This window comes from Choloepus didactylus, chromosome 19 (genome assembly GCF_015220235.1).
Source record: "Choloepus didactylus isolate mChoDid1 chromosome 19, mChoDid1.pri, whole genome shotgun sequence".
NCBI lineage: Eukaryota > Metazoa > Chordata > Mammalia > Pilosa > Megalonychidae > Choloepus > Choloepus didactylus.
In genome coordinates, this window is record NC_051325.1 from 33,452,325 (window position 1) to 33,479,430 (window position 27,106).

The window sequence follows — 27,106 nt, forward strand, 5'->3', positions numbered from 1 at the left end:
CACTGTAACATTATTTTGTTACCTTTTTTTCCCCCTTTTGGTCAAAAAGGCATTTTCAATTCCTTGATGCCAGGACCAGGCTCATTCCTGGGAGTTGTGCTCCATGTTGCCAGGGAAATTCACTCCCCTAGGAGTCATGTCCAAGTAGGGGGATGGTTAATGAATTTATTTGCTGAGTTGGGCTTAGAGAGAGAAGGGCCACCTCTGAGCAACAAAAGAGGTTCTCTAGAGGTGCCTCTTAGGCATAATTATAGGAAGGCTTAGCCTCCCATTTACAGCCCTAAGTTTCACAAGAGCAAGATCGGGGGCTTGACTTATTAAGTAGGGGGTTCCTAATTTCACATAGCATATATTCTGTCCAAGACAAACACTGTTTGTTTATCTAAGACTATGTTCTTTAATGCAGTCTTGTGGGGCAGACTTATTGTGGGTGGGACCTTTTGATTAGATTGTTTCTATGAAGATGCCACTCACCCAACTGTGGGTGAGATCTTTTGATTAGATTATTTCCATGAAGGTATGAGCCCACCCATTCAGGGTAGATCTTAATTAGATCAGGAGAGTCCTTAAGAGATCTCAGGGGCTGATACATTCCCAGACACTTGGAGATGCAAACAGAAAGATGTTTGGAGATGCTAAGCTAAGAGACGAAGCCCAGAGTTTTCCCTGGAGAAGCTAAGAGAGGACCCCAAGATGCTTAGAGAGAAACGCCCTAGGAGAATAAGCAAGGATGCCCAGGAGCTGAAAGAGAGAAGCTAAGAGAGATACAAGCCCAGAGACATTTTGGAGAAAGCCATTTTGAAACCAGAACCCAGGAGCAAAGGACAAGTAGACACCAGCCATGTGCCTTTCCAGCTGACAGATGTGTTCTAGATGCCATCAGCCTTTCTTCAGTGAAAGTATCCTCTTGTTGATGTCTTAGTTTGGACACATTTATGGCCATAGAACTGCAAATTTGTAACCTAATAAATCCCCTTTATAAAATATAAATAGAATCCCCTTTATAAAATCCCCATTTCTGGTATTTTGCATAATGGCAGCTTTAGCAAACCAGAACAGGGAGCAATGAGATTTAGCTTCTTAGCTACTCCAAAGGGCCAGACAGGATTGGTCACACCTCAGCAAACCTGGGGACCAGGCCAGAGCAGCCTCCTCCTGGCCGACACCAGACTGAGGACCCAGGGGACAGCATGCAGACCCAAGGCCTGCCGTTCTGCCCCAGGGGGGCAGCTTCAGCTCCCTCTGCACCCAGGAGCCATTAGAGTAGAAGGGAGGAAGGGAAACACTGAGAGCCTGAGAGTACTTTTCTGGAAAAGACTGAGTTTACCTAAAAGACAATGTTGGTGACATCCACGGTACTCACCCTGCACCTTACATGCAGCCACACTTTTATTCCTCTTTTATAGATCAAGAAACTAAGCACAAAGGCTTAAATGATTGCCCTAAGGTCACACAGCCAAGATTTGAACCCAACAGAGTAGCTGAAGAAGTTCTGAAGCTGGAAGAGCCTGTGATAACAGGATGGGGGCTCCTATAGAAGCTTAGGTCAGTTACAGAAAATTAAGATGCCACCAACAAATTTTTGCACAATCTGAATGTGTTCAAACCTCCAAGAAATGGACATTTAGAGAGTTTCCCACAATTATACAACTAGGAATCAGGACTATGTTTTCCCTGCACTGCCAAAAAGAGGCTTCTGTGGGGCTCACTTTATAACAAATCCTTCTTAAGCAAACACTACTTCCTCTATTTCCTACACATTTGGAAAACGATGGTTAATATGCTTAGCCTTTACATTGTGCTGAGTCCTCACACATTACATCATTTCATTCTCACCACACCTTTCTGAGGGGGAGGGGGGTTGTTACTGTCCTCATTTTGCAGATGAGGAAGCAAAGACTCAGAAACGGCAATACTTTGCACAGTCACACAGCCAGTAAGTTGCAGACCCAATGCTTGATCCAAAGTCTAGCTGACCCCAGAGTGTGCTCTCTTACGGCCATGCTCATTGCCCTGCTGTGGTGCCTGGGACAGGGCCTGTTGGCAAGGGGTCAATTTAACCTCAGGATGAATTCAGGAACCCACTGTCAGGATGCGATCATCGGAAATCCCATGACCCAGCTCCTTCCTTTTGCACCAGAAGCTGCCTCTTGCTGTGGTGAAAACACTTCCCGAAGTAGCCTTGGCTAAGAGAAGCACAAACAGCCTTGTGCGCCATCCTTGCTGCAGATTCCAGCACCTGACAGAGAGCAGAAGGGCCGCACGTCTTGGGGACTGTAGGAGGCAGTGTGCACCCCTTGCCATGCCCACCCCTACCAGCCTGGCCCACTCGCCTCCCTGCTTCCTGCTGCTAGTGCTGGTGCTTGTCCTCTCAGGTGAGTACGATCTGCAACAGAACGGGATCCACCCCTGGCGGGTCCCAGGGTTGGAAGTGGGGGGAGCTGGGAACTTTCCTGTCCCCAGCAGAGTGCAGACCCAGTTTCCAAGGCAGCAGCAGCGTCTCAGGAGTCGGCACAGTAGAATGGGTGGGCGCCGGGCTCTGGACTCACATGGACTCTGGCTTGAACACTGCGCCTGTGTCATATGCCACATCTCCGCCGGCTTCAGTTTCCTCTTCTATAAAACGGGAAGCTGATAAGACCTATCTAGGGATGTTGTGAGTATCGAGTAGAAATGTAGCAAGACTCAGTTACATAACCTGTAGCGCAAAGTGCAAAATGAAATGTAGGGTCCCTTGTTCAAAATCAAGTTTCTCTCTTTTTTTCTCTTTCTTTCTTTCTCTCTTTCTTTCTTTCTCCTCTTCCTCTTCCTCCTCCTCTCCTCCTTCTTTCTTTTTTTTTTATTAGAGAAGTTGTGGGTTTACAGAGTCCCCATATCCCACTCTATTCTTAACCCCTTGCATTGTTGTGGAATATTTGTTGCAATTGATGAAAGCACATTTTTATAATTGTGCTATTAACTGTAGTCCATGGTTTAACTTAGGGTTCGCTGTTTGTGTTGTGCGGCAGTTCCATGAATTTTTTTGAGTCGCTTCTTTCTGAGCCTCAGGGTTTCCCCTCTGTAAAATGGGGCTAATAATAGGTAATGTCTCACAACTTTGTTAGATTCAACAAGATAGTTCATGTAAAGTACCCAGCACCACAAAAGATTGAGTGCATGTTGGCTAATATTACTCTCGTAACCATGTCTCTTCTAATTCAGAGCCAGGCTGATTTAACTCGAGTCTTGGGGCTTCTGGGTACAGCTCGGCCACTGAACCCCAGGGCCCTCTGACCCACAAGGCACGATGCTTGGCTCTTGGTGGGCTCGCTATATTTTCTGCCCATCTGGGCCCCTGCCCCAGGCCCTATTGTGGTCTGCATTGTGTTCATCATGCCTGGGGCCCTGCAGAGTGGTCACCCCGAGAAGAGGCCCCAGGGGACACAGGGGGGTCAGACCTGGATACTCCCTCGCTCCCTGGCCACGTGATTTGGGGCACCAGTTCACTTCTCCGAGCTGGTTTTCTTCATGGTAAAATGTGACTCGTAATCCTATTCACTCATTCCACAAGGGCTTTTGAGTGTCCATGATGTATTAAGCACTAGGCTGGAAAATCATATACATAAACTACCCAGAATAAAAATACTCAAAATAGTTTTTTAAAATATCCGTTTTCTACCAGGCTTCCAAAAGGAAGCCCCTCAACAGACACCATGAAAGTGGGGTGGAGGGTGGGGGGTGAAAAAGAGAGGAAAGGAGGCTCAAAGCGGTAGGGAAGGAGCAGGTCCAGCTTCCAGACGAGGCAGAGGCAAAGCTCTCAGGACACTTCCTAAAGCCTGTGGGACACACGGAAGGAGACTGGGTACAGGGAGGGTGTGGGGCACAGGGCCTAACTGGCGGCTCCGCTTTCTTCCCTGGTTTTCACTTCCCCAGACTCACCCCAGCGGGGTTTAAGAGTCCTCATTACTGCCCACTGCCTCTTCTCCATTAATCACCCCTGTCCCAACCTGACCACTCCATACATGACAGCCTTCAAAATGACTTTTCTTTTTTTAAAAGAGGTACTATTATTGAGGTATAATTAACATACAATAAACTGTGCATCTTTAAAGTGTACAGTTTGATGTTTTGACATAAGTATATGCTTGTGAAAGTATCACCAAGATCAAGATATTGAACCTATTCAACACCCACAAAAACTTCCTTGTGATTTTTTCTTCCCGCTTTGCTTTGTCCTCAGGCAACTGAAGATCTGCTTTCTATCACTATAGATTACTTTGCATTTCCTATAAATTTATAAAACTAGAATCATACGTGTACGTTCTTTCTGTCTGGCTTCTTTCACTCAACATAATAATTTTGAGATTTAGTCATGTTGCTGAATATGTCAATAATTCATTCCTTTTCATTGCTGAGTGGTATTCCATTGTACAGAGAAGCCATAGTTTTTGTTTATCCGTTCATCTATTGACAGTCATTTGGGTTGCTTGCAGTTTAGGACTATGACAAAGAAAGCTGCTCTGAATATTCACATACAAGTCTTTGTGGGAACATATGCTTTCATTTCTCTTGGAAAGATACCTAAGGAGAGAATGACTGGATAGTGTGGTAGGTGTATGTTTAGCACTATAAGACACTGCCAAACTGCTTTCCAAAGAGGTCGTACCACTTTATACTCCCACCAGCAACATATGAGGATTATAGTTCCCCCACATCCTCTCCAACACTTGGGAGGGTGAGACGTTTTAATTTTAGCCATTCCAATAGACATATAGTGGCAACTCATTGTGGTTTTAATTTGCATTTCTTTGGTGAGTAAAGGTGTTCATGTACATCTTCTTTGAAGTGTCTGTTCATATCTTTTGCTCATTTTTAATTGTTTTCCTCAATATTGAGTTTTGAGAGTTCTTTATATATTCTGGAAAAAGTCATATATCAAATATATGCATAAAAGTATATATTTTATATGTGCTTATGTATGATATTCTCCTATACTGTAGCTTGTCTTTTCATTCTTTTACCAATTTCTTTTGAACAGCAGATGTTCATAATTTTTATGATGTTCAATTTATCCATTTGTTCTTTTACGGATTGTGATTTTCATGTCATATGTAAGAAATCTTTGCCTAACCCAAGGTTACAAAGATTTTTTTCCCTGTGCTTTCATGTGGAAGTTATATAGTTTTGCATTTTACATTTATATGTATGATCCATTTTGAGTTAATTTTTGTATATGGTGCAAGGGCTGAGTTAAAGTTTATTTGTTAGCATATGGATTTCCAACTGTTATAGCACCATCATTGAAAAGAATCTCCTTTCTTTACTGAACTGCCATTGTACCTTTGTAGAAAAGTCAGTTGTTCAGGTATGTGTGGGACTACTTCTAGACTCTCTATTCAGTTTTGCTGATCTATTTGTCTATGTTTGCACCAGAGTACACTGTATTAATTACTGTAGTTTTATAAAAACTCTTAACTCAGGTAGTGTTCTCCAAATTTGTTTATATTTCTCCAATTGTTTTAGCAATTCTAGAGTTGGCTATTCTAGGAATTTTTAAATAAGCTTGTCAGTTTCTGGGATTTGAATAGGGATTGCATTGAATCTATTGATCCCTTTGGGGAGAATTTGTATATTGTTGGTATTGAGTCTTCCAACACATGAATGCATGAATCTCTCTGTTTATTTTAGATTTCTTTTTAACATTTCTCTCAGCAATATTTTGAAAGTTTTTAGTTTTCAATCTGTGGTAGTTTGAAGCTGTTATGGGCATCTTTAAAAGGCCATATTCTTTTTTTTTTATTATTAAATTCAGTTTTATTGAAATACATTCACACACCATACAATCATCCATGATATACAATCCACTGTCCACAGTATGATAACATAGTTATGCATTCATCACCACAATCTATCTCTGAACATTTTCCTTACATCAGAAAGAACCAGAACAAGAATAAAAAATAAAAGTGAAAAAGAACACCCAAATCATCCCCCATCCCACCCCATTTGTCCTTTAGTTTTTATCCCCATTCCTCCACTCATCCATACACTAGATAAAGGGGGTGTGATCCACAAGGTCTTCACAATCACACTTACACCCCTTGTAATCTACATTATTATATAATTGTCTTCAGGAGTCCAGACTGCTGGGTTGGAGTTTGGTAGTTTCAGGTATTTACTTCTAGCTATTCCAATACATTAAAGCCTAAGAGGTGTTATCTGTATAGTGCATAAGAATGTCCACCTGAGTGACCTCTCGACTCCATTTGGAATCTCTCAGCCACTGAAACTATTTCGTCTCATTTTGCATCCCCCTTTTGGTCAAGAAGATACTCTCAGTCCCACGATGCCGGGTCCACATTCATCCCCGGGAGTCATACTCTGCGTTGCCAGGGAGATTTACACCCCTGGGAGTCGGGTCCCACGTAGGGGGGAGGGCAGCGAGTTCACCTGTCGCGATGGCTCAGTTAGAGAGAGAGAGGGCCACATCTGAGCAACAAAGAGGTACTCAGGGGGAGACTCTTAGGCACCATTACATACAACTTTAGACTCTCCTTTGTGGTAATGAGCTTCATAAGGGCAAGTCCCATGCTCAAGGGCTCAGCACATCAAACCGCCAGTCCGAATGTTTGTGACAACATACGCTAGGGGATCAGCATAGGCCTTACAATTCAGGGATAGAGTTAACTGCTGTAAGAGCTTACAATCTAGGGACTATTACAATTATTGTGTCCACGTTAGGCTATATTCTAAGATTCAATTCTGAGTTTACCCATTGTAGTTAGTCCATATTGGTGAGGCATCATCCCTCTCACCATGTTTTCTCCAACACTTTTACTCCTATATATATATTTTCCTACAATTTTATTGAGTTATATTCACATACCATACCTTTATCCACAGTGTACAATCAGTTGTTCATGGTATCATCATAAAGTTGTACATTTATCACCACAATCAGCATTTGAACATACTGATTACTACAAGAAAAATTGTTTTTTTTTTCAGCAATAAGAAAAAATGATAAAAAGAAAAATAACATGTCATACAATACAATATACTACTAAGGACAGCAAATAACACCACTACCAAGAATCCCATATTACTCCCCTATATCCCCTTCTCATATACATTTAGCTTTGGCGTATTGCCTTTGTTACATTTAATAGAGGTATATTACAATGTTACTGTTGACCATAGACTCCAGTTTGCTTTGATTATGTTTTTTGCTGAATACCATCCCTTTTTCAAATTTCTACATGTTTGACATTCATTTGCTTTCCCACATGCAAAAACATTTTTATATTTGTATATTTAGTAACAGTCATTGAAGGCCATATTCTTTTAATCCATTCCTGTGGGTGCGGACCTAATATGGGTGGGACCTTTGATTAGATTGTTTCAATTGAGATGTGACCCACCCCATTCAAGGTAGGTCTTAATCCTCTTACTGGAGTCCTTTATAAGAGGATAAAATGCATAGAGAAGTGAAGAGATGTAATTAGGAGAAACTCACAGAAAAAGCCACAGATGCAGAACCAAGAAGCTGAAGCAAAGGAACCTAGGAGAGAAGGACCAGCAGATGTCTCCATGTGCTTTGCTATCTCCCAAGCTCACCGGGAACCTGTCTTCAGAGAAGGTATCATCCTGTTGACACCTTAATTGAGACATTTTCACAACGTTAGAATTATAAATCTATAAGCTAATAAATCCCCATGGTTAAAAGCCAGTCCATTTCTGGTATATTGCATTTTGTCAGCTTTAGCACACCAAAATACAGTCCACATTTTTTTTTGTCAAATTTGTCCCTAAATATTTCCTATTTTTTATTATATTGTTAATGGTTATTTAATTTCACTTTCCAATTGTTTGTTGCTAGTATATGGAAATACAAAAAAAAGCTATAGTGATCCTATGTCCTGCTAAATTCACATACTAGTTATAGCAGATTTTTGGTTTCACTGATTTTCTTTTTGTTATCTATTTTATTGATTTCTACTCAGATCTTTATTATTTCCTTTCCTATACTTAATTTGGGCTTACTTTACTCTTTTTTTCTAGTCTGTTAAAGTGGAAACTAAGTTCATTGAGTTGAGTCCTTCGCTGTTAGTATGACGCTAACTATGGGTTTTTCATAGATGCCCTTTATCAGGTTGAGGGGGTTCCCTTCTATTACTAGTTTCTTCAGTGTTTTTTTTTTTTTTAATCATAAATGGGTGGAGAATTTTGTTAAATGTTTCTTCTGTGTCTATGGAGATGATCATGTGGAGTTTCTGTTCTTTATTCTATTAATATGGTGTATTATGCACATTGATTTTTTTCATGGTTCATATCAAGTTCAATTTTATAGGTTTCTTTAAAATGCAATTTTATTGAGATATATTCACACATCATACAATCCATCCAAATCCATCCAAAGTCTGTAATCACTGGCTTACAGTATCATCACATTGTTGTGCATTTATCACCATGATCAATTTTGGAACATTTTCATTACTCAAAAAAAAAAAAGAAATAAAAAAGAAAACCCAAAACTATAGTGTGTAAACTCTGAGAATTGAATCTTAGAGCACGAGTTATCAGGGGAACACTTATTGTAAAGTTTCCTATATTGTAAGCTCTTACAGCAGTCACATCTATTCCTGAGTTGTAATAGTTATCTCCAAATTCCGAGATGCTGAGCTCTTTGTGTATAACCTGGTCAGTCCCTGGAACTTCGAGTATTGGTGTGACACCTGAGACTCAGAGTTAGAGTTCAGCAGCTATGAATGTCAGTATTACCTCATACAGCAACTGTTAAAAAAAAGCTGAAAAAGAGTTCAGACTTCAATTAGAGATACAAATGAAGTGGATCTGGTTAGGACTAAGGCAAACAGGCCAAAGAGTAAAGGACAATGTTGACTGTGTTTTAAACTTCAACTTCTGTGTGAGGCCAAGGGAAGATATGTTTATTTGATGCAGGATATATACCTTCTAAAGCACACTAAATAATTTAACTTGTATGGTCAATTTATTCAAACACCATAATTACTTGGAATTTTGAATAGGAAGTGATATCTGGTTGGTTTCTACAGGTTAGTGTGAAACCCTGATACATCCCAAAGTAATTTGGGCAGAGAATAAAAATGGTATTTGCAGGGGCCCCCTGAGGAACTGGGGGAAAATGCAGAAATATTAAACTTCCCCACCCAGGGAGTTACGGATATTCTCACAGGACTACCAATTTAATAGGCCAAGCCCTTGATCTTGGGGCATGCCCCTATGAAGATTGTTACTGCAAATGAGAAGCTAAGCCTACTTATAATTGTGCCTGAGTCTCCCCAGGGAACCTCTTTGTTTGCTCAGATGTGGCCTCTCTCTCTCTAAGCCTACTCAGCAGGTAAACTCACTGCCTTCCCCTCTACATGGGACATGACTCCCAGGCGTGTAAATCTCCCTGACAAAGTGGCACATTACTCCTGGGAATGAGACTGGACCTGGCATCATGGGATTGAGAAAATCTTCTTGACCAAAAAGGGGAAGCGAAATGAAACAAAATAAAGTTTCAGTAGCTGAGCCATCACAAATGGAATTGAGAGGTCACTCTGGGGGGCATTCTTATGCACTATATAGATAACCCTTTTTAGTTTTTAGTGTATTGGAATAGCTAGAAGGAAATATCTGCAACTGTAGAACTGCACGCTTTGATTCTTGAAGATGATTGTATAACTATGTAGCTTATATGGTGTGACTGTGTACTTGTGAAAACCTTGTGGCTCACACTCCCGTATGTGGACAGATGAGTAGAAAAATGGGGACAAAATTTAAAAGAAAAATAGATGGGGAGGATGGGATGTTTTAGGTGTCCTTTTTTCTTTTATTTTTGTTCTTATTTTTAGTGTTTTGGAGTAATAAAAGTGTTCAAAAATTGATTGTGGTGATGAGTGCACAACTAAGTGATGGTACGGTGAACAATTGATTATACACTGTGGATTAATGTATGGTAAGTGAATATATCTCAGTAAAATTGAACTTTAAATAAGAACATCCCATACCCATTATCTCCCCTATTATTGACTCCCTGGTATCAGTGTGGTACATTTGTTACTGTTGATGAAACAATATTAAGATATTACTGTTAACTATAGTCCATAGTTTGCAATAGGTACATTTTTCCCCATATGCCACTCTGTATTAACTCCTCATAATAGTGTCATACATTTGTTCTAGTTCATGAAAGAATGTTTTATATTTGTATAGTTAATCACAGTCATCATCCACCACCAATTTCACTGTATTATACATTCCCATGTTTTAACCTCCAACTTTCTTTCTGGTGACATACGTGACTCTAAACTTTCTCCTCTCCACCACATTCACACGCAATTCATCACTGTTAATTATTCTCAGAATAATGTGCTACCGTCACCTCTATCCATTTCCAAATGTTCAAGTTTGACCTAGTTAAACATTCTGCACATTTTAAGCAACCACTCCCCATTCTCTAGCCTTATTATATCTCTTGGTAACCTATATCCTAAATTTTATGACTATAAGTTTACATATTATAATTAGTTCATTTTAGTGAAATCATACAATATTTGTCCTTTTGTGTCTGACCTATTTCACTCAACATAATGTTCTCAAGGTTCATCCATGTTGTTGCCTGCTTTAAGACTTCATTCCTTCTTAGTGCTGAATAATATTCCTTCATATGTATATATCACATTTTGTTTATCCATTCATCTGTTGATGGACACTTGGGTTGTTTCCATCTTTGGCAATTGTGAATAATGCCGCTGTGAACATCAGTGTGCAATGATCATCCCTGCTTTCAGATCTTTTGGGTATATACCGAGTAGCAGGATTACTGGGTTGTAAGGCACCTCTATACTTAACTTTCTGAGGAACCACCAAACTGTCTTCCACAGTGGCTGCATCATTTTACATTCCCACCAGCAGTGAATAAATGCTCCTATTTCTGCACATCCTCTCCAACACTTGTAGTTTCCTGTTTGTTTAATAGCGGCCATTCTAGTAGGTGTAAAATGATACCTCATTGTAGTTTTGATTTGCATTTCCCTAATAGCCAGTGACGATGAGCATCTTTTCGTGTGCTTTTTAGCCATTTGTATTTCCTCTTTGGAAAAATGTCTATAGATGTTTTTTGCCCATTTTTTAATTAGGTTTTTTGTTTTTTTATTGTTTAGTTATAGGATTTCTTCATATATTCTGGATGTCAAACCCTTATCAGATGTGGTTTCTATTGAGTCAGCTGCCTTTTCACAGTTTTGACAAAGTCCTTTGAAGCACAGAAGTATTCAGTTTTGAGGAGTTCCTGTTTATTTTTTCTTTCATTGTTTGTGCTTTGGGTGTAAGGTCTAAGAAACTTCTGCCTATCACTAGATCTTGAAGATGTTTCCCTACCTTTTCTTCTAGGAGTTTTATGGTACTGGTTCTTACATTTAGGTCTTTGATCCATTTTGAGTTAATTTTTGTACAGGGTGTGAGATAGGAGTTCCCTTTCATTCTTTTGGCCATGGATATCCAGTTCTCCCAAAACCATTTATTGAAGAGGCTGTTCTGCCCAGTTGAGTGAACCTGGGAGCCTTGTCAAAAATCAGTTGACCATTGACCTGAGGGTCTATCTCTGAACTCTCAATTTGACTCCATTGATCAATATGTCTATTTTTATGTGCATCAATTTTTGTATGTTGAACCGAGTAGAATTTCTGAGATATATCCTACTTGCTCATGGTATATATTCCTTTTTAATATAGGATTATATGCATCTGGATTCAGTTTTCTAGTATTTTGTTGAGGATTTTTGCATTTGTATTCATAGGTATGTTGATCATAGAGTGAGTGTGACAGTTTGGATGTATTATGTCCCCCAGAACTCCATGTTCTTTGATGTAATCTTGTCGGGGCAGACCTATTAGTGTTGATTAGGTTGGAACCTATTGGTTCAAAGTTTCCATGGAAATGTGACTCAATCAACCATGGGGAAGACATTTCATTGGATTATTTCTATGGAGGTGTTGCCCCACCCATTCAGGCCCAGACACAGAACAGTTAAGAGTGATATTTTGGAGAGCAATTGAGACTGACCTCTTGAAGAGGAGCTGCAGCTAAGAGGGGACAAAATGCCCCAAGAGCAACGTTTTGGAGAACACCATTTTGAATGCAACCTGGGAGCAAGCAGATGCCAGCCATGTGCTTTTCCAGCTAATAGAGGTTTTCTGGATGCCAATGGCCTTTCTCCAGTGAAGGTACCTGATTGTTGATGCCTTATCTTAGACACTTTATGGCCTTAAGACTGTAACTTTGTAACCAAATAAACCCCCTTTATAAAAGCCAATCCATTTCTGGTATTTTGCATTCTGGCAGCATTACCAAATCAGAATAGATTCTGGTACCAGAAGTGGGGTGCTGCTAAGTTTGCAAATAGCCATGTTGGAATGGCTTTTTAAATGGATAAGGGGAAGATTCTGGAAGAATTGTGAGGAGCTTGACAGGAAAGGCCTAGACAGCTTTGAAGAGACTGTTTGTGGAAATATGGACTCTAAAGATACTTCTGATGACGCCTTGAGCAGAAATGTTGAATGTGTCATTGCCAACTGGAAGAAAGGTGATTCTTGTTTTAAAGTGGCAGAGAATTTGGCAGAATTGTGTCCTGCATCAGATGGAAGGCAGAATTTGAAAGTGATGAGCTGGGATACTTAGCTGAAGAGATTTCAACAATAACTATCAAAAGTGTGGCCTGGCTTCTTGCAGCTTATAGTAAAATGCGAGTAGAGAGAGATAAACTTAGAACTGAACTCTTGGGTACAAAGAAACCAGAAACTGATGGTCTAGAAAACTCTGGATTTCCAAAAAGTAAGACCTCAGAAGCTACAGCCCACATGAGGATTTAACCAAACTTGGAAACTGACTGCTGTTTCAGTACAAGCCAAGATTGGAGATGGAGTTATCCAGAAAGGATTTGTGGAAAGTCCTATTGTCTGACAGTTTGACCCCTGTGTGCTTCATGTCAAGCCAACAAGATTTTTGAGAGAACTGTATAGCTGGAGCCATGATCGGTCTGAACTGGAAGGGACACAGGAACAAATTGAAGGAAAAATGTCTTCAATTGAAATTGAAGTCTGGAGTCAAGAAATCTTGGGCAAAAAGAGCAGAGCAACCCATGTACGTGAAAATGGTGTTTATCCTGGAGGCAGAGGGTGGGCCTTCCACCTGGATGCTCAGGAAGAGTGCTGCCACCCCAGGCCCCAGAGAGGGTGGAGCACATTCCCTGAGGATGGGGAAGAGCCTGGCTGCCACCCCACTGTTCAGAGAGGGGAAAGGCTTTGCCCCGGAGAGGCAGAGTCTGGGTGGCACCCCAATGTTTGAGGAGGGTGGGGCCAAACGGGTGGTCTCCCCAGTGTGTGATTATGTTGGAGAACTCACCCCAGCATTTGGAGAGTAAAGGGCTGCCACAACGGCCCTTAGGAAGGGTTAGACTCCCGCTCTCTCAAGCTCCAAGGGTAAAATGTCATTCTGTAAATGACTCTCAGACTGAAATCTAATGGAGTTTGCCCTGTGGGTTTTAAGAACTATTTTGATCCTGTTAACTCTGTTTTCCTTACTGTCTCTCCTTATGGCAATGGGAATGTTTAGCCTATGAATGTCCCTCCTTTGTATATTGGAAGCAGATAGCTTGTTCTAAGTTTCACAGGTCCACAGCCAGAGGGAAATTTTGCCTTAGGACAGACCACGCTTATAACTGATTTTAATGGGATCTTTTACTTAACTATTGTTACTGAAATGATTTAAGTTTTTGTGATATTGTGATGGGATGAATGTATTTTGTATGTGGAAAGATCATGTCATTTTGGGGTCCAGGAGATGGAATGTGTCACTTTGGATGTATTATGTCCCCCAAAACTCCATGTTCTTAGATGCAATCTTGTGGGGGCAGACATATTAGTGTTGATTAGGATGGAACCTATTGGTTCAGTGCTTTTCCAAGGAGATGTGATTCAATCAACTGTGGGCAAGACCTTTCATTGGATTATTTCTGTGGAGGTGTTGTCCCACCCATTTAGGGTGGGTCTTTATTGGATCACTTGAGTACCTTAAAAAGAGCCACACAGGCCCAGATGCAGAACAGCTAAGAGTGACATTTTGGAGAGCAACTGAGAGTGACATTTTGGAGAGTAACTGCAGCTAAGAGGGGACAAAACACCTCAAGAGCAACATTCTGGAGAATGCCATTTTGAAATGCAACCTGGGAGCAAGCAGACACCAGCCACATGCCTTTCCAGCTAATAGAGGTTTTCTGGATACCAGTGGCCTTTCTCCAGTGAAGGTATCCTTTGTTGATGCCTTACCTTGGACACTTTATTGCCTTAAGACTATAACTTTGTAACCAAATAAACCCCCCTTATAAAAGCCAATCCATTTCTGGTATTTTGCATTCTGGCAGCATTAGCAATCGGAACAGTGAGTTAGGAAGATTTCCCTCCATTTCTATTTTTTAGAAGCATTTGTGAAGGATTGGTGTTCATTCTTCTGCAAACATTTGGGAAAATCACCAATGAAGTCACCTGGTCCTGGGCATTCTTTGTGGCAAGTTTTTGATTCCTAACTCAATCTCTTTACTTTTTATAAGTCTATTAAGATTTTCTATTCCTTCTTGAATCAGTTTGGTAGTTTGGATCTTTCTAGGAACTTTTTCATTTCTTCTAGGTTATCTAATTTGTTGGCCAACTTTTGGTTTCACTGATTTTCTCTATTCTTTTTCTATTCTCTCTTTCATTTATTTCCAATTTAATTTTTGTTATAGTCTTCATTCTACTTGTTTTGGATTTAATTTATTCTTTTTTCCAGTTTCTTAAGCTTGAAGATTAGGTTATTGATTTGAGATGTTTCTTCTTTGATGTAGGCTATGCATTTCCCTCTGAGTACTGTTTTCACTGTACCCCATAAGTTTTGGTGTGTAGAGATTCATTTTCACTCATCTGAATGTATTTTCTGATTTAACTTGTGATTTCTCCTCTGATACATTGGTTATTTAGGAGTGTGTTGTTTGATTTCCACATATTTGTGGATTTCTCAAATTTCTTTCTTTTTGATTAGCAATTTCATTCCATTATTGTTGGAGAACATACGTCCTATTATACCAATCCTTTTAAAATCATTGAGATTTTTATTTGGCTTCATAAACATCTGGTCTGTCCTAGAGAATGTTTCATGTGTATTTGAGAATAATGCTTATTTTATTGCTGTTGGTTGTAATGTTCAGCAGATGTCAGTTAGTTATAGTGAGTTTATAGTATTGTTTAAGTCTTCTATTTCCTTAATGATCTTCTGTTTTGTCATTCTAATCATCACTGAAAATAAGGTTTGGAAGCCTCCAACTATCATTGTTCAATCTTCTATTTCTCTCTACAATTCTGTCAGTTTTTGCTTCAGGTATTTTGGGGCTTTGTTGTTAGGTACATGTGTGTTTATAATGCTGTACCTTCTTGATAGATTGACTCTTTTAACATTATAAAACATCCTTTTTTGCCTCTAATAGCAATTTTTTATTAAAGTCTATTTGTCTGGTATTAGTATAGCCACTCCAAGCTCGTTTGGTTACTGTATCTTTTCCCACCCTTTTACCTCCAACCTCTTTGTCTTTGAATCTAAAGTGAGTATCATGTGAACATTATATAGTTGGATCATTTTTTTCCCATTCTGCCAATTTCTGCTTTTTAATTGCAATGTTTAATCAATTTGTGTTTAGTTTAATTACTGATAAGGTAGGATTTACTTCTGCCATTTTACTATTTGTTTGTATATTTCTTTTAGTTCCATATTTCCTTCATTACTGCCTACTTTTGTGTTTAATGGATATTTTCTAGTGTGCCATTTTAACTTCTTTGTCAAAAAGCTTACCTATTCATCCATGTTGGTATCATTTATGGTACTCATTCTTTGGGCAAATCCATATTTCCCTCTGGTGCCATTTTCTTCCTGCCTTTAACATTTATTGTAGTGTGGATCTGAGCTTGTATGTCTGAAAAAGTCTTATTTTGTTTTCATTTCCACAGGGTATAGAATTCTGCCTTAGTCTGTTCTCTCTCTACAGCCAGCCACCTCATCACCTCTTTCCCTTCCCTCTCTAACAACACCCCTCTAGTGTCCTAAGCAATTGTTCTTGGCAAGATAAAGGCCTCTTGGGTCTCTGAGTCATCCCTGACTAGTGAGAGGCCTTTCTACCTCTGTTTCAGGAGCCTCTGAACCGAGGAATGAGAATGAATGGCATGTACTACAGCCTGAAGGCCCTATGCTGGTGGCAGAAGGTGAGACACTCCTACTGAGGTGCACAGTGGTCAGCTCCTCGACTGATGACATGATAAAATGGATCAAGGTGAGCAATCAAGACCAAAAGGAAATTTACAACTTCAAACACAGCTTCTCACCCCGGGTGATACCCATGATCAAACGGACACTAGAGCCACTTAATTGGGATTATTCCATCCATATCCACAATATCACCAGGGAGGATGCTGGAACCTACCACTGTGTGAAGTTTGATGGCTTAAGTGAGCACTCAGAAAAGAAGCTTGGTGAGGGCACCTCAGTCCATGTGAAGGGTAAGTATCAGACCCTGAAGGACAGAGCATTTAGTTCTATCTCCCTTTATCAGTAATCTTTTTCTACAGCAATACAGTATAACACAAAACCTCAATGGCATACAATAAGTATTTATATCTCATTCACTTATTGATGGGTTGGCTGGGGCAGCTCTCACATGTGCCATGCCAGGGTTCAGGCTGGAGAGGAAGCAGCTATGTAAGGTATGTTTTTCTCATGGAGATGGCAGCAGCAAAGGAGGGCAAGCTCAACCACACAAGTACATCTCAAGCCTCTGCTTACATCTTGTCTGCTAATATCCAATGGGCTAAAACAAGTCACATGGCTATTATCAAAGTTAAGGGACAAGAAATGCTCTCTGCCCACCATAAGGCCATGACAAACATGTGAATGTACCATCCTACTAGAGGGGAGTCAAAAATTGGGACTGATAATTCAGTGAACCAAACTCCCCTAGTAATCAATCAGTCATGGTATCTATAATTCCACCAGTGGTGACCTGGATGATGAAATCCTGGGTCTGTCATTCAATACAAGGTGCCCTTAATCAGCCACTTCAACTCTATATGCTTCAAGTTTTGAACTTATAAAATAAGCAATGTAATTCCTACTTCAAGAGTTGTTCATGTGACTAAATAAGAGAATGGATGTTTGTGAAACCACCCACCCTGTAAGCTGTTGACTCTCCTTTACACAGGAGAATATCTGTATGGAGTTCATTTTAACTTGATGCAAGTACTTTAAGAAGCCCTCCCTGACTCCTTCCAAGCTATGAGAGGTGCCTCCTCTGTGGTCCTGCAGTCCTCTGGGTTTCCACTGTCAGGGTGCTTTTTGTCACTATCTCCATCCACAGACTGGGAGCTTCTTCAGGGCAAGACATTTGTCTGTCTTGCTGAGCTTTCTTATCTCCAGTCCTAGCATTGGCACATAGAAATTCTTTACTGAGTAAATCAACTATTTAGTAATGAGAGAATGTGGGAGGGATGGGCTGAGTGAAGAAATCAGGGAAGGAAGAAGGGAGGTAGGACAATATGAAGGAGGAGATGAGTGGTTGAAGAAGGAAGAGAGGGAATCCAACAAGGGCCCTCTCTTTTGCTTCAGGAGCTGGGGACCCTGAGCCAAACCTCTGGATCATCCAACCCCAGGAGTTGGTGTCAGTGACCACTGGAGATGATGTCCTCCTGAACTGCACAGTGCTTGGAGATGGTCCCCCCGGGCCCATCAGGTGGTTCCGGGGGACTGGTCTGAACCGGGAGGCCATTTACAACTTTGGAGGCATCTCCCACCCCAATGTGACAGCAGTCCAGACCTCCAACAGCGACTTCAGCATTCTCCTACAGGACGTCTCCACTGAGGATGCAGGAACCTACTACTGTGTCAAGTTTCAGAGGAGACTCAACAGGCAATATCTGTCTGGTCAAGGTACCATGCTGAGAGTGAAAGGTGAGAAAGGAAACACTGGTGGGCTGGGAGGTGTAAAGAGGGGGGATCCACAAGAAGTTTTCACCATGTCCAAAGCAAGCTAGCTCTTCTCAGCTTTCATATCTTTGCATAAGCTATTCCTTCTGCCTGGAGTGCTTTCTCCTTTTCTCTGGAGAACTCCTACTCATCCTTCAAGTCCCAGTGCAAATGGCCCTTCCTCTGTGAAAACTTCTCCTCCTCCCAGAAAGAGATAGTCTCTCTTCATTCTGGATTCCCACAGCACTTCCCATAGACCATAAACTATTCAACAAAGATCTACTGAATGCCTGTTGTATGTCCAGCACTGTGCTAGGTGCTAGGGACACCAAGATGAATCAGGCATTGTCCCTAACCCAGAGGTGCTCAAGTAGAGGGTACAAATAGTCCTTCATAGTTATAAGGTTTGCCTGAGCCCCACCCAATTAGAGACTGGCAGCTTCATCTCAGTGACCCCAACTCCTAGCACAGGAGCTCAAGAAGTGGCCGGGAGGAAGGAAAAGAAGAAGTATGAGAAAGCCTCTCTCCCCTTGCAGCAAAATCCAACTCTTCCCAAGAGGCAGAATTTACTGATGCTTCTCCAACCAGGATCTCTCCATCAGGTGAGTGTACCTACCTCCAGTGGAGTTAACCAGCCCCACATGCAATGGTGGGGGGGTGGGGAGTGGTTCACAGAGAGCTTGGCCATGGGAATGAAGCAGTCCCAGACTTCTAGAGCCCATCTGCCACCAAGGAAGTTCCCAGGACTCCATCTCAACTGTAAAACCAGGGACCCAGAGAATCATGTTACAGCTAAATCGAAGAAAGAGCTTTCTAATAGCCAGAGCTGTCTGTTCAATGAACAGTCTTTGTTGAGAAGTAGGGAGTTCCCTGCGATTCATGAATAACAGTGCTGAAGAACTTGACTTTGTAACCAGGCCTGGATTGACCCCACTTTCTAGCTGTGTGATCAGGGGTAGGTTGCCCAGCTCCTTTGGTCTCTGATGTCCTACTCTATGAACCGAGGGTGGGGTAGGCATGGGTGGTTGATCAGAGAGCCTGACTCACTGGTTCTGTGTGATTCCAATGAGATCACATACACACCAAGTGCCCAGAACTACACCTGGCACAACACGTGATAACACTAGGGGCACTCAATGATGGGAGACTTTCAGATAAAGGTGGTCAGATCAGCCTCCCTATGGCTTGGCCCTGTTTCTGCCATTCTTGGAAGCTAGATCACTTGGGTCTCATCACTTCTTTGACATGTTTTGCCTTAAGCAAATCCCTTCCCTGCTCTGGGCCTGTCTCCTCATTTATAAAAATGCGACCATTGTCCTCCTTTGTAGGATCTTAAGAGAATTAAATTAGGCAGTTAAGAAGTTCTTAGCTCAGAGCCTGAGACAGAGGAGCCAAGCGAGCAATAAATGATAGCCTTATTTTTCACTATTATCAGATATCAGGGATGCACTAGGGAGGAAGACAAGTAGAGGTGGGATATTGTTCAAGGTCTCTTCAAGCCAAGGCAAAGGGGAGGGGAGGTCTTTGAGTTCCTCCCCCAATCTAGAAAGGCTGTAGCCCCAGAGGTTATTCAGCAGCTGGGCCTGACCCAATAAGGGGTGCCAAGTGTGGGCTGTGGCCTGTTCACAGGGGACCTGCCTGAGCCCTGCCCTGTGTCCCCCAGGCCTCCTGCCCATACTCGCATTTGTGATTCTGGGTCTGAAGACAGTGTCCTTGTCTGCACTCCTGATGATCCTGGCTGCCCGCTGGAAGAGCTGGCAAGAAGACTTCAAGACCCCAGACCCAGGAGAGCTGTGAGCATCACAGCATGGTGCAAGCACCAGGAGTGAGGGGTTAGCCCTAGAGTGGGTACTTTGAGTTGGGAAGGAGCCAGGGTTCCTCAACCATTTCTCTGCCTCCAATCTCCAGCCTCCAGATGCCCCCCAAGGTCTCATGATAAACTTCTGGATCCCTAGGCCTGGTTTCAGGTCACCTGGTGAAATTCCCCACTTTGCACTGGGCAGCCCTCTGATGCATCAAGCCCTTCTTGTGTGTCAAGGTTTCACTCAGGTCTCTGCTCAATGCCCTTGCTCCTGCTGCAGCCCTTCTGGAATGGCTTCCTTTCCCCTTCTCTCCAAATCTTCCGTCCTTCAAGACCCTACTCAGAGTCCTCTTCCTGGAGGGTTTTCCTGAGCTCCTCTGAGCTTACCCAGCCACATCACCTGTGCCTTCCATTTATATCATTCTCCTTCCTCCCTTTCCTTAGTAATATCTAACCATAAGCAGGACAGGCAATATGGGGCTCCCTGGTATTGAGACCAGGATTCCTTGATCTCACTGCTCCACAACCAGGTCCAGGTTCCAGACAGCAAGACCAAAGAGAGTGAAGGGGAACCTTACTTTCCCCTCTAAGGCCATGAGGAATTGACCCACCTCACTTGCCTCTCATTGGCTAGAATGTCATCACATGGTCATGACCAGTTGCAAGGAAGGCTGGGAAATGTAGTCTTTATTCTGGCAGTCACAGGCCCAATTGAAATTTTTCCCTAGGGAAGATAACAAGGATGAAGGCAGCCTCTTACTTGCCACATGGAAAACCTGAGTTCAATTCCCAGCTGAAACAGCATGTCTTTGCACCACCACCTCCACTAGGTCAACACAATGCAGGGCAGTTGCTTTTGACCAGAGGTGATTTTGCTGCCCATGGGACATTTGGCAATGTCTGAAGATATTTTTGGTTGTCACGACTTGGGGGATACTGCTGACATCTAGTGGGTAGAGGCCAGGGATGCTGCTAAACATCCTACAACGCACAGGATAGCCCCCCACAAAAAAAATAATCTGGTCCAAAGTGTCAGAAGTGCTGAGATCGAGAAGCCCTGATGTGGCGGAAAATGAACATGGCCTAGAGTCGGACACTCCTGACTCCCAATCCAAATTCTAACTCTATCCACACCCTCCCTAGGATCCCTTAGCTAAGTCACCTCTGGGACCATCAAGGATAATGATGTGGATGTCTCTGCATTGTGTAAGATCCAATTCCATTCACAATTACCAAAGACCTGCTGTGTGGTCTGTACCCTGTGGGCACAATACTTTTACTCCCTGCTCTCCTTCCATGCCAATATTCATTAGCACCTACTAGGTGGGGAGGGGAATTAAGTCTGGGTGTTTGGGGTCAAAATAAACAGAAAATCAATTTGGAAAAAACCTAATCCAGTTGGAACAGTAATTTAGTCTGAGAATTGAAGAAATCATTGAATTACCAGACACTGGAAAGTGCAGGCGTGGTGGGCTGAATAATGACCCCCAAAACTATCCACATCCTCTTCCCCGGAACCTGTAAATGTTACCTTATATGGCAAAAAAGTTCTTTGCAGATGGGACGAAATGATCCATCTTAAAATGGGAAGATTATCCAGGTGGGTCCAATGTAATCACAAGTGTCCTTGTAAGAGCGGGGCGAAGGGAGATTTGACACAAAAGAGGAGAAGGCAATGTGGTCACAGAAGCAGAGACTGGAGGGACTCAGCCACAAGCCAAGGAATGCTGGTGGCCACCAGAAGCTGGAAGGGGCAAGGGACAAATTATCCCCTAGAGCCTCCAGAGGGAGTGTCGCCCTGCCAACACCTTGCTTTCAGCCCAGTGATAACTGATTTCAAACTTCTGACCATCAGAACTGTGAGAGAATAAATTTCTGTTGTGTTAACCCACCAAGTTTGTAGTAATTTGTTACAGCAGTCACAGGAAACTAGTACTGCAAGGAAGCATGGAGCTGGGCCTCGGAAATAACTGGAGCTCAGGGCTGACAGATGGCTGCTCTCCCCATGGTGGTTTCACACTCTGTCCCTGCAACCCCCTTGCCCTACTGGGCCCTTGTGGTCTGCTCCCTGCTGCCCTGTCTGACCTCATCACTGACCACCACCCCTATACTGATTCTGCTCTGGCACCCCCCTGAGCCTGGACCCCACCAAACCCCTAATTCATTTAAGTCTCTGCTTGACTGCTGCCTTCGAGAGGCCTCCCGGAACCCTCCAGCCACAGTGGCACCTCCACCTCTATCACTCTCATTTCCCTTACGCAGCCCAAGTTCTCTTTGTAGCACTTACTGCTACTGTGTGTGACAGTGTGTGAATATTTGTGAGAGTGCGTGTTTGTCTGAGTTGGGGGGGGAGGATAATGTGTTTATTTCCTTGGTGATTATTACTTGTCACCACCAGAATTTGAGCTTCCTGAAGAAAGAAAACTGAATTTTCACAATTATAGCTGCTTTCATTCAGTCAACAAAAAGTGGTTGAAAGCATGATTGCCAGACCCTATTCAGTGTGCTGAAAATAAAACAGAAAAGTCTGCTCTCTCAGAGCTTGCCTCCTACTGGAGAAGAAAATAAACAAGTAAATGTAGATATGTAATAGGCCGCATGGTAATAAGCGTTGAGGTGGGTAATACAGCAGGGTGAGTGGGATGGAGGGTGCCAGCACCAGGGGAGGTGATGCTGTTTTATTTAGGGTGGATGGAGGAGGCCTCACTGATAAAGTGACATTTGGGCCGAGACACGAGGGACGGGAGGGAGGGCGCCCTGCAGATACCTGGAAGAAAAGCTTAATGGGCAGAAGCAACAGTGAGTGCAAACGCCCTGAGGCAGGACTGTGCTTGGCAAGGTGCAGGGATGGCAAGTACCAAGCAAAGTTCCTAGCACATATTAGACTCTAAACACCTGAGGGGTGTATAGGGTAGAGGTGAAGTTCAGGGTCTTAGGAATCTGAATGCATGGATTCAGATCCTAGTTTCCCTGCTTATTTCTTAGGTGAGTTTCCTTCCCTCTGTGTGTCTTGGTTTCCTTTTCTGTAAACTAGTGATAACATTAGTACCTCCCTTATCAGTTAGTTTTGGGGATAAAATGTACTGATGCACATAAGGCAGGCACGACACATGGGAAGCATCAAATAATTGTTATTATGCGGTGACCGAATAAACTCCAGTCACTGCGCTCCACATGACAGAGAGTGTGGCAGCCCACAGTGCCTGGGCCCCTCGTCTGGTGGCTTCAGCCACCAGAGGGCCCTAACCCTACTTCTCAGATACAATTGGAAAATCCTGGGGAAAGGCCCTAGTTGGCCAGTTCAGGTCATGTGACTGGGGCAGGGGCAGGTCTTACAGGGATGCAGTGGTGGGTGGGTGGTTGGAAAGCAGTCCCAAAGGAAGCAGAAGGGATGCTGGCAAATAAAGCAAAAGGTGGGTAATTCAGGGCCCCAGGGGGCCCCATCTGCTGCTTGACCAACTGAAAGGGAATGAGCAGGCGACCCCAGCTTGGCCTCTGCTCTGCCACTTGGGGGACTGGACAGACAAGATGGCGGACCAAAGAAGGTGTGGGCCACAGGAGGCCGCCAGGGGCTGACAGGCACTCTTGACACACAACATGCCCTGAGGTCTCGGCCAAGTCCTGCTTGCTTCACACACAGACACACTCCCTGCTTGGGCTTCAGCATCTGAACCATGGAGATCCATGGCTACACTCCAGGCTTCCCTGAATCAGAGAATCTGTTTCTCTCCCTCCCCTTTTGTTTTCTTCTCCCCTGTTGTTCTTCTTTATCTTCTTCCTTCCACTCCCATGATTCTTGTCCCCATCTTCCTCCTCCTCTGCCAAGGAAAGCCCATGAAGGCTGCCACAGAGTCTGGGTTCCATGGCAACTTCCCATGAGAGAGCGGTGTCCTTACATATCACTCCCCTTGGGCCTTGAGGGCCTCCCACTTCCACCTGCAGATATCCCATCAGCCCTGAGTTGGAGGAAGGGGGTCAGACCACTTGAGAGGGGTTTCCTACATCCTCACAACTCATCAGTGGTGTATCCCCAACACCAGGCCTGGTCAAGCATGGGATAATATGTTTCTAAATGCTGTATAAATGGCACTGTATAATGACACTTTGTCACACATCTCATTCCCAACCTTGCTTTTTTGGCTCAACATTGGAGATTTATCCAGGTTGGATACCTGTAGCTTTAATTCATTCCTTCTTCACAGTTTTATGGTATTCAGTTGCATCAATATGTTATATTTGTGAATTCTCCTGTTGATGGATGGACACCTAAGAGTCCACCTTATCTTCTTGCTATCACAGAAACATTCTCATTGTATCATCTGGTGCATGCAAGAGTTCCCTAGGGCATATTCCCACAAGTAGAATTTGTGGTTGTATAGGTTTTGTGCCTCTTCAACTCTAGTAGTTTTAACAAGCTGTGCCCCAATTCCATTCTGCCAAAATACACTCCCTCTAGACATGGAACAATTCCTGTTGTCTCACCTCCTTGGCAATACTTGATGTGGTCATTCTTTTAGAATTTTTTTGCCAGCTAGATAGGGTAACAAGACATGTCATTGTGGTTTGGATTGGGTCTCACTGTGCAGTTAAGCATCTTTCCATACACAGGTTGGCAGTACTATCATTCTATTATTGCTATGGCTAGTTGGGTCTGGGAAGCTGTGAAAAGAGGGAAAAATAGTCCCAACTTTTCTGAGGCAGTGGTAGGAGAGAGGGGTGGGAGGTATTTGGTGCCTTTTTATATGGGAGCCTCTGAAACGTTTGAATCAGTGGAGGAATCAATAGCTTCCTCCACCTAGTAGCTCTCTCTGGGCCACTAAGCTAGAGACGGTCTATGCTTGAGGGGCACTGAAGGAGGAGATCAGAGGGGACACTGGCTCTGGGGACACACATAGGAATCAGTAATGACACACAGTGCCTGTCCACAGTGGAATCACACTTGTGGAGAGATCACAGAAGGGTGCCAAAAGAAGGCTGGGTTTTGGAGCAGAAGCAGTGATGGAGATGTGGCTGGAGGTACGTTGCCTGGGACTAAGGGATGGGGCTGGGGGACAAGACTAGGGTGGAAATTATGTGGGGATGAGACTAGGGGTGGAGGTGGGCCTGGGATGGTGAGGTGAACATGGAGGTGGTAGTGGTGGTGGAACCTTGGTATGGGCCTGGAGGGGGTGGAGATGGGGCTTGAGGTGTGACATCAACCCCCACCCCCACCACCTACCCAGTTTTGTTAAGGAAAGTTAGATAAGTGCTATGTAAATATAGGTCTAAGTTCATACCCTCATATCTCCTTCCAGTCAAATTGTGCCCTAAACCCCTCCAGTCAGATAATCCGGAGCCAGCTCCAGGAGCCACCACCAGGAGCTAGATGTATGAACTGACAACCACAGGCCTACTGGCCAAGGAGAGATAGGGTTGTGTAGGGTGATGGTCAGCAAGATGGCCTGGGTTTAAATCCACTTAAGAGTCTGGGCTTCCCTATCTGTTAAAGAGAGATGATTATAACAGCACTCACTTTGTGGGGTTGTCATGAAGATGAAGCAAATTAATCCATTTAAAGTCCTTAATAGTAAGTGCTCAAGAAGTACTAGCTGCCAGGGAGTTAAAGGGTGGCCCATGGGATAGGGTCAGGCATCCCCTGACCTAATAAATGGCTTTCCCTAGTGGCACAAAAGCAAAGAAGTGGAGACACCCAGGTTCAGGAACTCAAATACCGGCTCCTGGATTTGGCAGCCACCCATCCCCAGATTTTTAAGCTGGGGCAAGTCGTTGTCAGTTTCCAGCCAAAGACCCTGCTGGCACCTTGCTGGCCATCGAGCATGAACACAGTCCAGAGTGAACCTCCAGCCTCCTGAACCTTGCAGGACATTCGGTGAGCAGGGCAGGGGCCAGGGTTGCTGCTGGGCCCCCTTCAATGGAAAGGAGAATCTCTTACCACAAAAAGCAGTCCCTCCTCCCCCGTGTGTGTCCAGTGTCCTGCCAGGACCTAATGCAGCTGAAACACTGCTTAAAATAATCTGAATCTAGAACCTAAACCAATTTGGCATACAAAATATTTTTTGCACAGTTTTAATATACTCTGAATTTTCCAGGAAAGTAACTACTGTGTCAACTGAGGGAAAATTGGACTTTGTTTTGTTCATAACTTTATTAAGAGGATTTTTTTTTTCTTGGTACCATTTTTAAAAATTATGTCACCCATAGCAACACATTTACACTATTTTAATCACCCACAAAATAGCCGGTACATAGAGGCAAGCATCCAACTGCTTCATTTTGTCTTATTGTACTCATGCCTGAGGATTGAAACACAGATTATTTTATTCCAAATTACTTTCCCTTTTCTTCTCTGTTTAGGGCATTGTGCCAGTTTGAATGTATTATGTCCCCCCAAACGCCATTATCTTTGATGTAATCTTGTGTGAGCAGACCTATCAGTGTTAATTAGATTGTAATTCTTTGAGTGTTTCCATGGAGATGTGCCCCACCCAACTGGGGGTGATGACTTTGACTGGATAATTTCCATGGAGGTGTTGGCCCACCCATTAGGTGGGTCTGAATTAAATTACTGGAGCACTATATAAGATCAGACAGAAGGAGCAAGCTGGTACAGCCAAGAGGGAAACTTTGAAGAAAGCACAGAAGCTGCAGATGAGAGACAGTTTGAAGATGGCCATTGAAAGCAGACTCTTGCTCTGGAGAAGCTAAGAGAGGACAAACATCCCAAGTGCAACTAAGAGTGACATTTTTGAGGAACTGTAGCCTAGAAAGGAACATCCTGGGAGAAAGCCATTTTGAAACCAGAACTTTGGAGCAGACCCCAGCCACGTGCCTTCCCAGCTGACAGAGGTTTTCCGGACACCATTGGCCATCCTCCAGTGAAGGTACTCAGTTGCTGATGTTACCTTGGGCACCTTATGGCCTTAAGAGTGTAACTGTATAACCAAATAAACCCTCTTTTATAAAAGCCAACCCATCTCTGGTGTTTTGCATTCCGACAGCATTAGCAAACTAGAACAGGCATAATGTTGATTTTTCTTAATGCATGTAGGTCAGTTTTATTATTTCTTAATTCCACTGAAGGAAGTAAAGGAGGTGACACAAAATGTTGTTATAAAAAGGAATGTGTGTGTGATGGTTAGGTTCATGTTTCAACTTGGCCAGGTGATAGTACCCAGCTGTCTGGTCAAGCAAACACTGGCCTAACAATTGCTGTGAGGACGTTTGAGAGTGGTTAATAAACCAACAGGCTGGTTTATTAAATCA

General features: G+C 43.0%; 2 protein-coding genes across 4 annotated transcripts in view; both read left to right on the forward strand.

Moving 5' to 3' along the window:
* The window catches only part of LOC119515513 (signal-regulatory protein beta-1-like), a 32,139-nt gene extending 29,850 nt beyond the window's left edge, over positions 1 to 2,289 (forward strand). The window contains exons 6-7 of one of the 3 annotated variants that reach the window (XR_005213065.1): positions 1,407 to 1,545; positions 2,141 to 2,243. Coding sequence is in view for 2 of the 3 variants with exons in the window: in XM_037811541.1 (XP_037667469.1) it covers positions 2,141 to 2,162 (22 nt within the window). In the remaining variant the exon portion in view is untranslated. Of the gene's footprint in view, positions 1 to 1,406; positions 1,855 to 2,140 lie in introns of those variants that run through there. The other 2 variants (XM_037811541.1, XM_037811542.1) reach the window with 2 other exon arrangements.
* Positions 2,244 to 26,241, forward strand: SIRPB2 (signal regulatory protein beta 2). Its single transcript, XM_037811544.1, has 8 exons — positions 2,244 to 2,375; positions 16,218 to 16,583; positions 17,686 to 18,027; positions 18,579 to 18,644; positions 19,706 to 19,835; positions 24,772 to 24,859; positions 25,505 to 25,712; positions 26,198 to 26,241. Exons 1-7 carry the CDS (start codon positions 2,303 to 2,305, stop codon positions 25,661 to 25,663), a joined length of 1,224 nt encoding a protein of 407 aa, XP_037667472.1. The 5' UTR covers positions 2,244 to 2,302; the 3' UTR covers positions 25,664 to 25,712; positions 26,198 to 26,241.
* Positions 26,242 to 27,106: the final 865 nt, after the last annotated feature.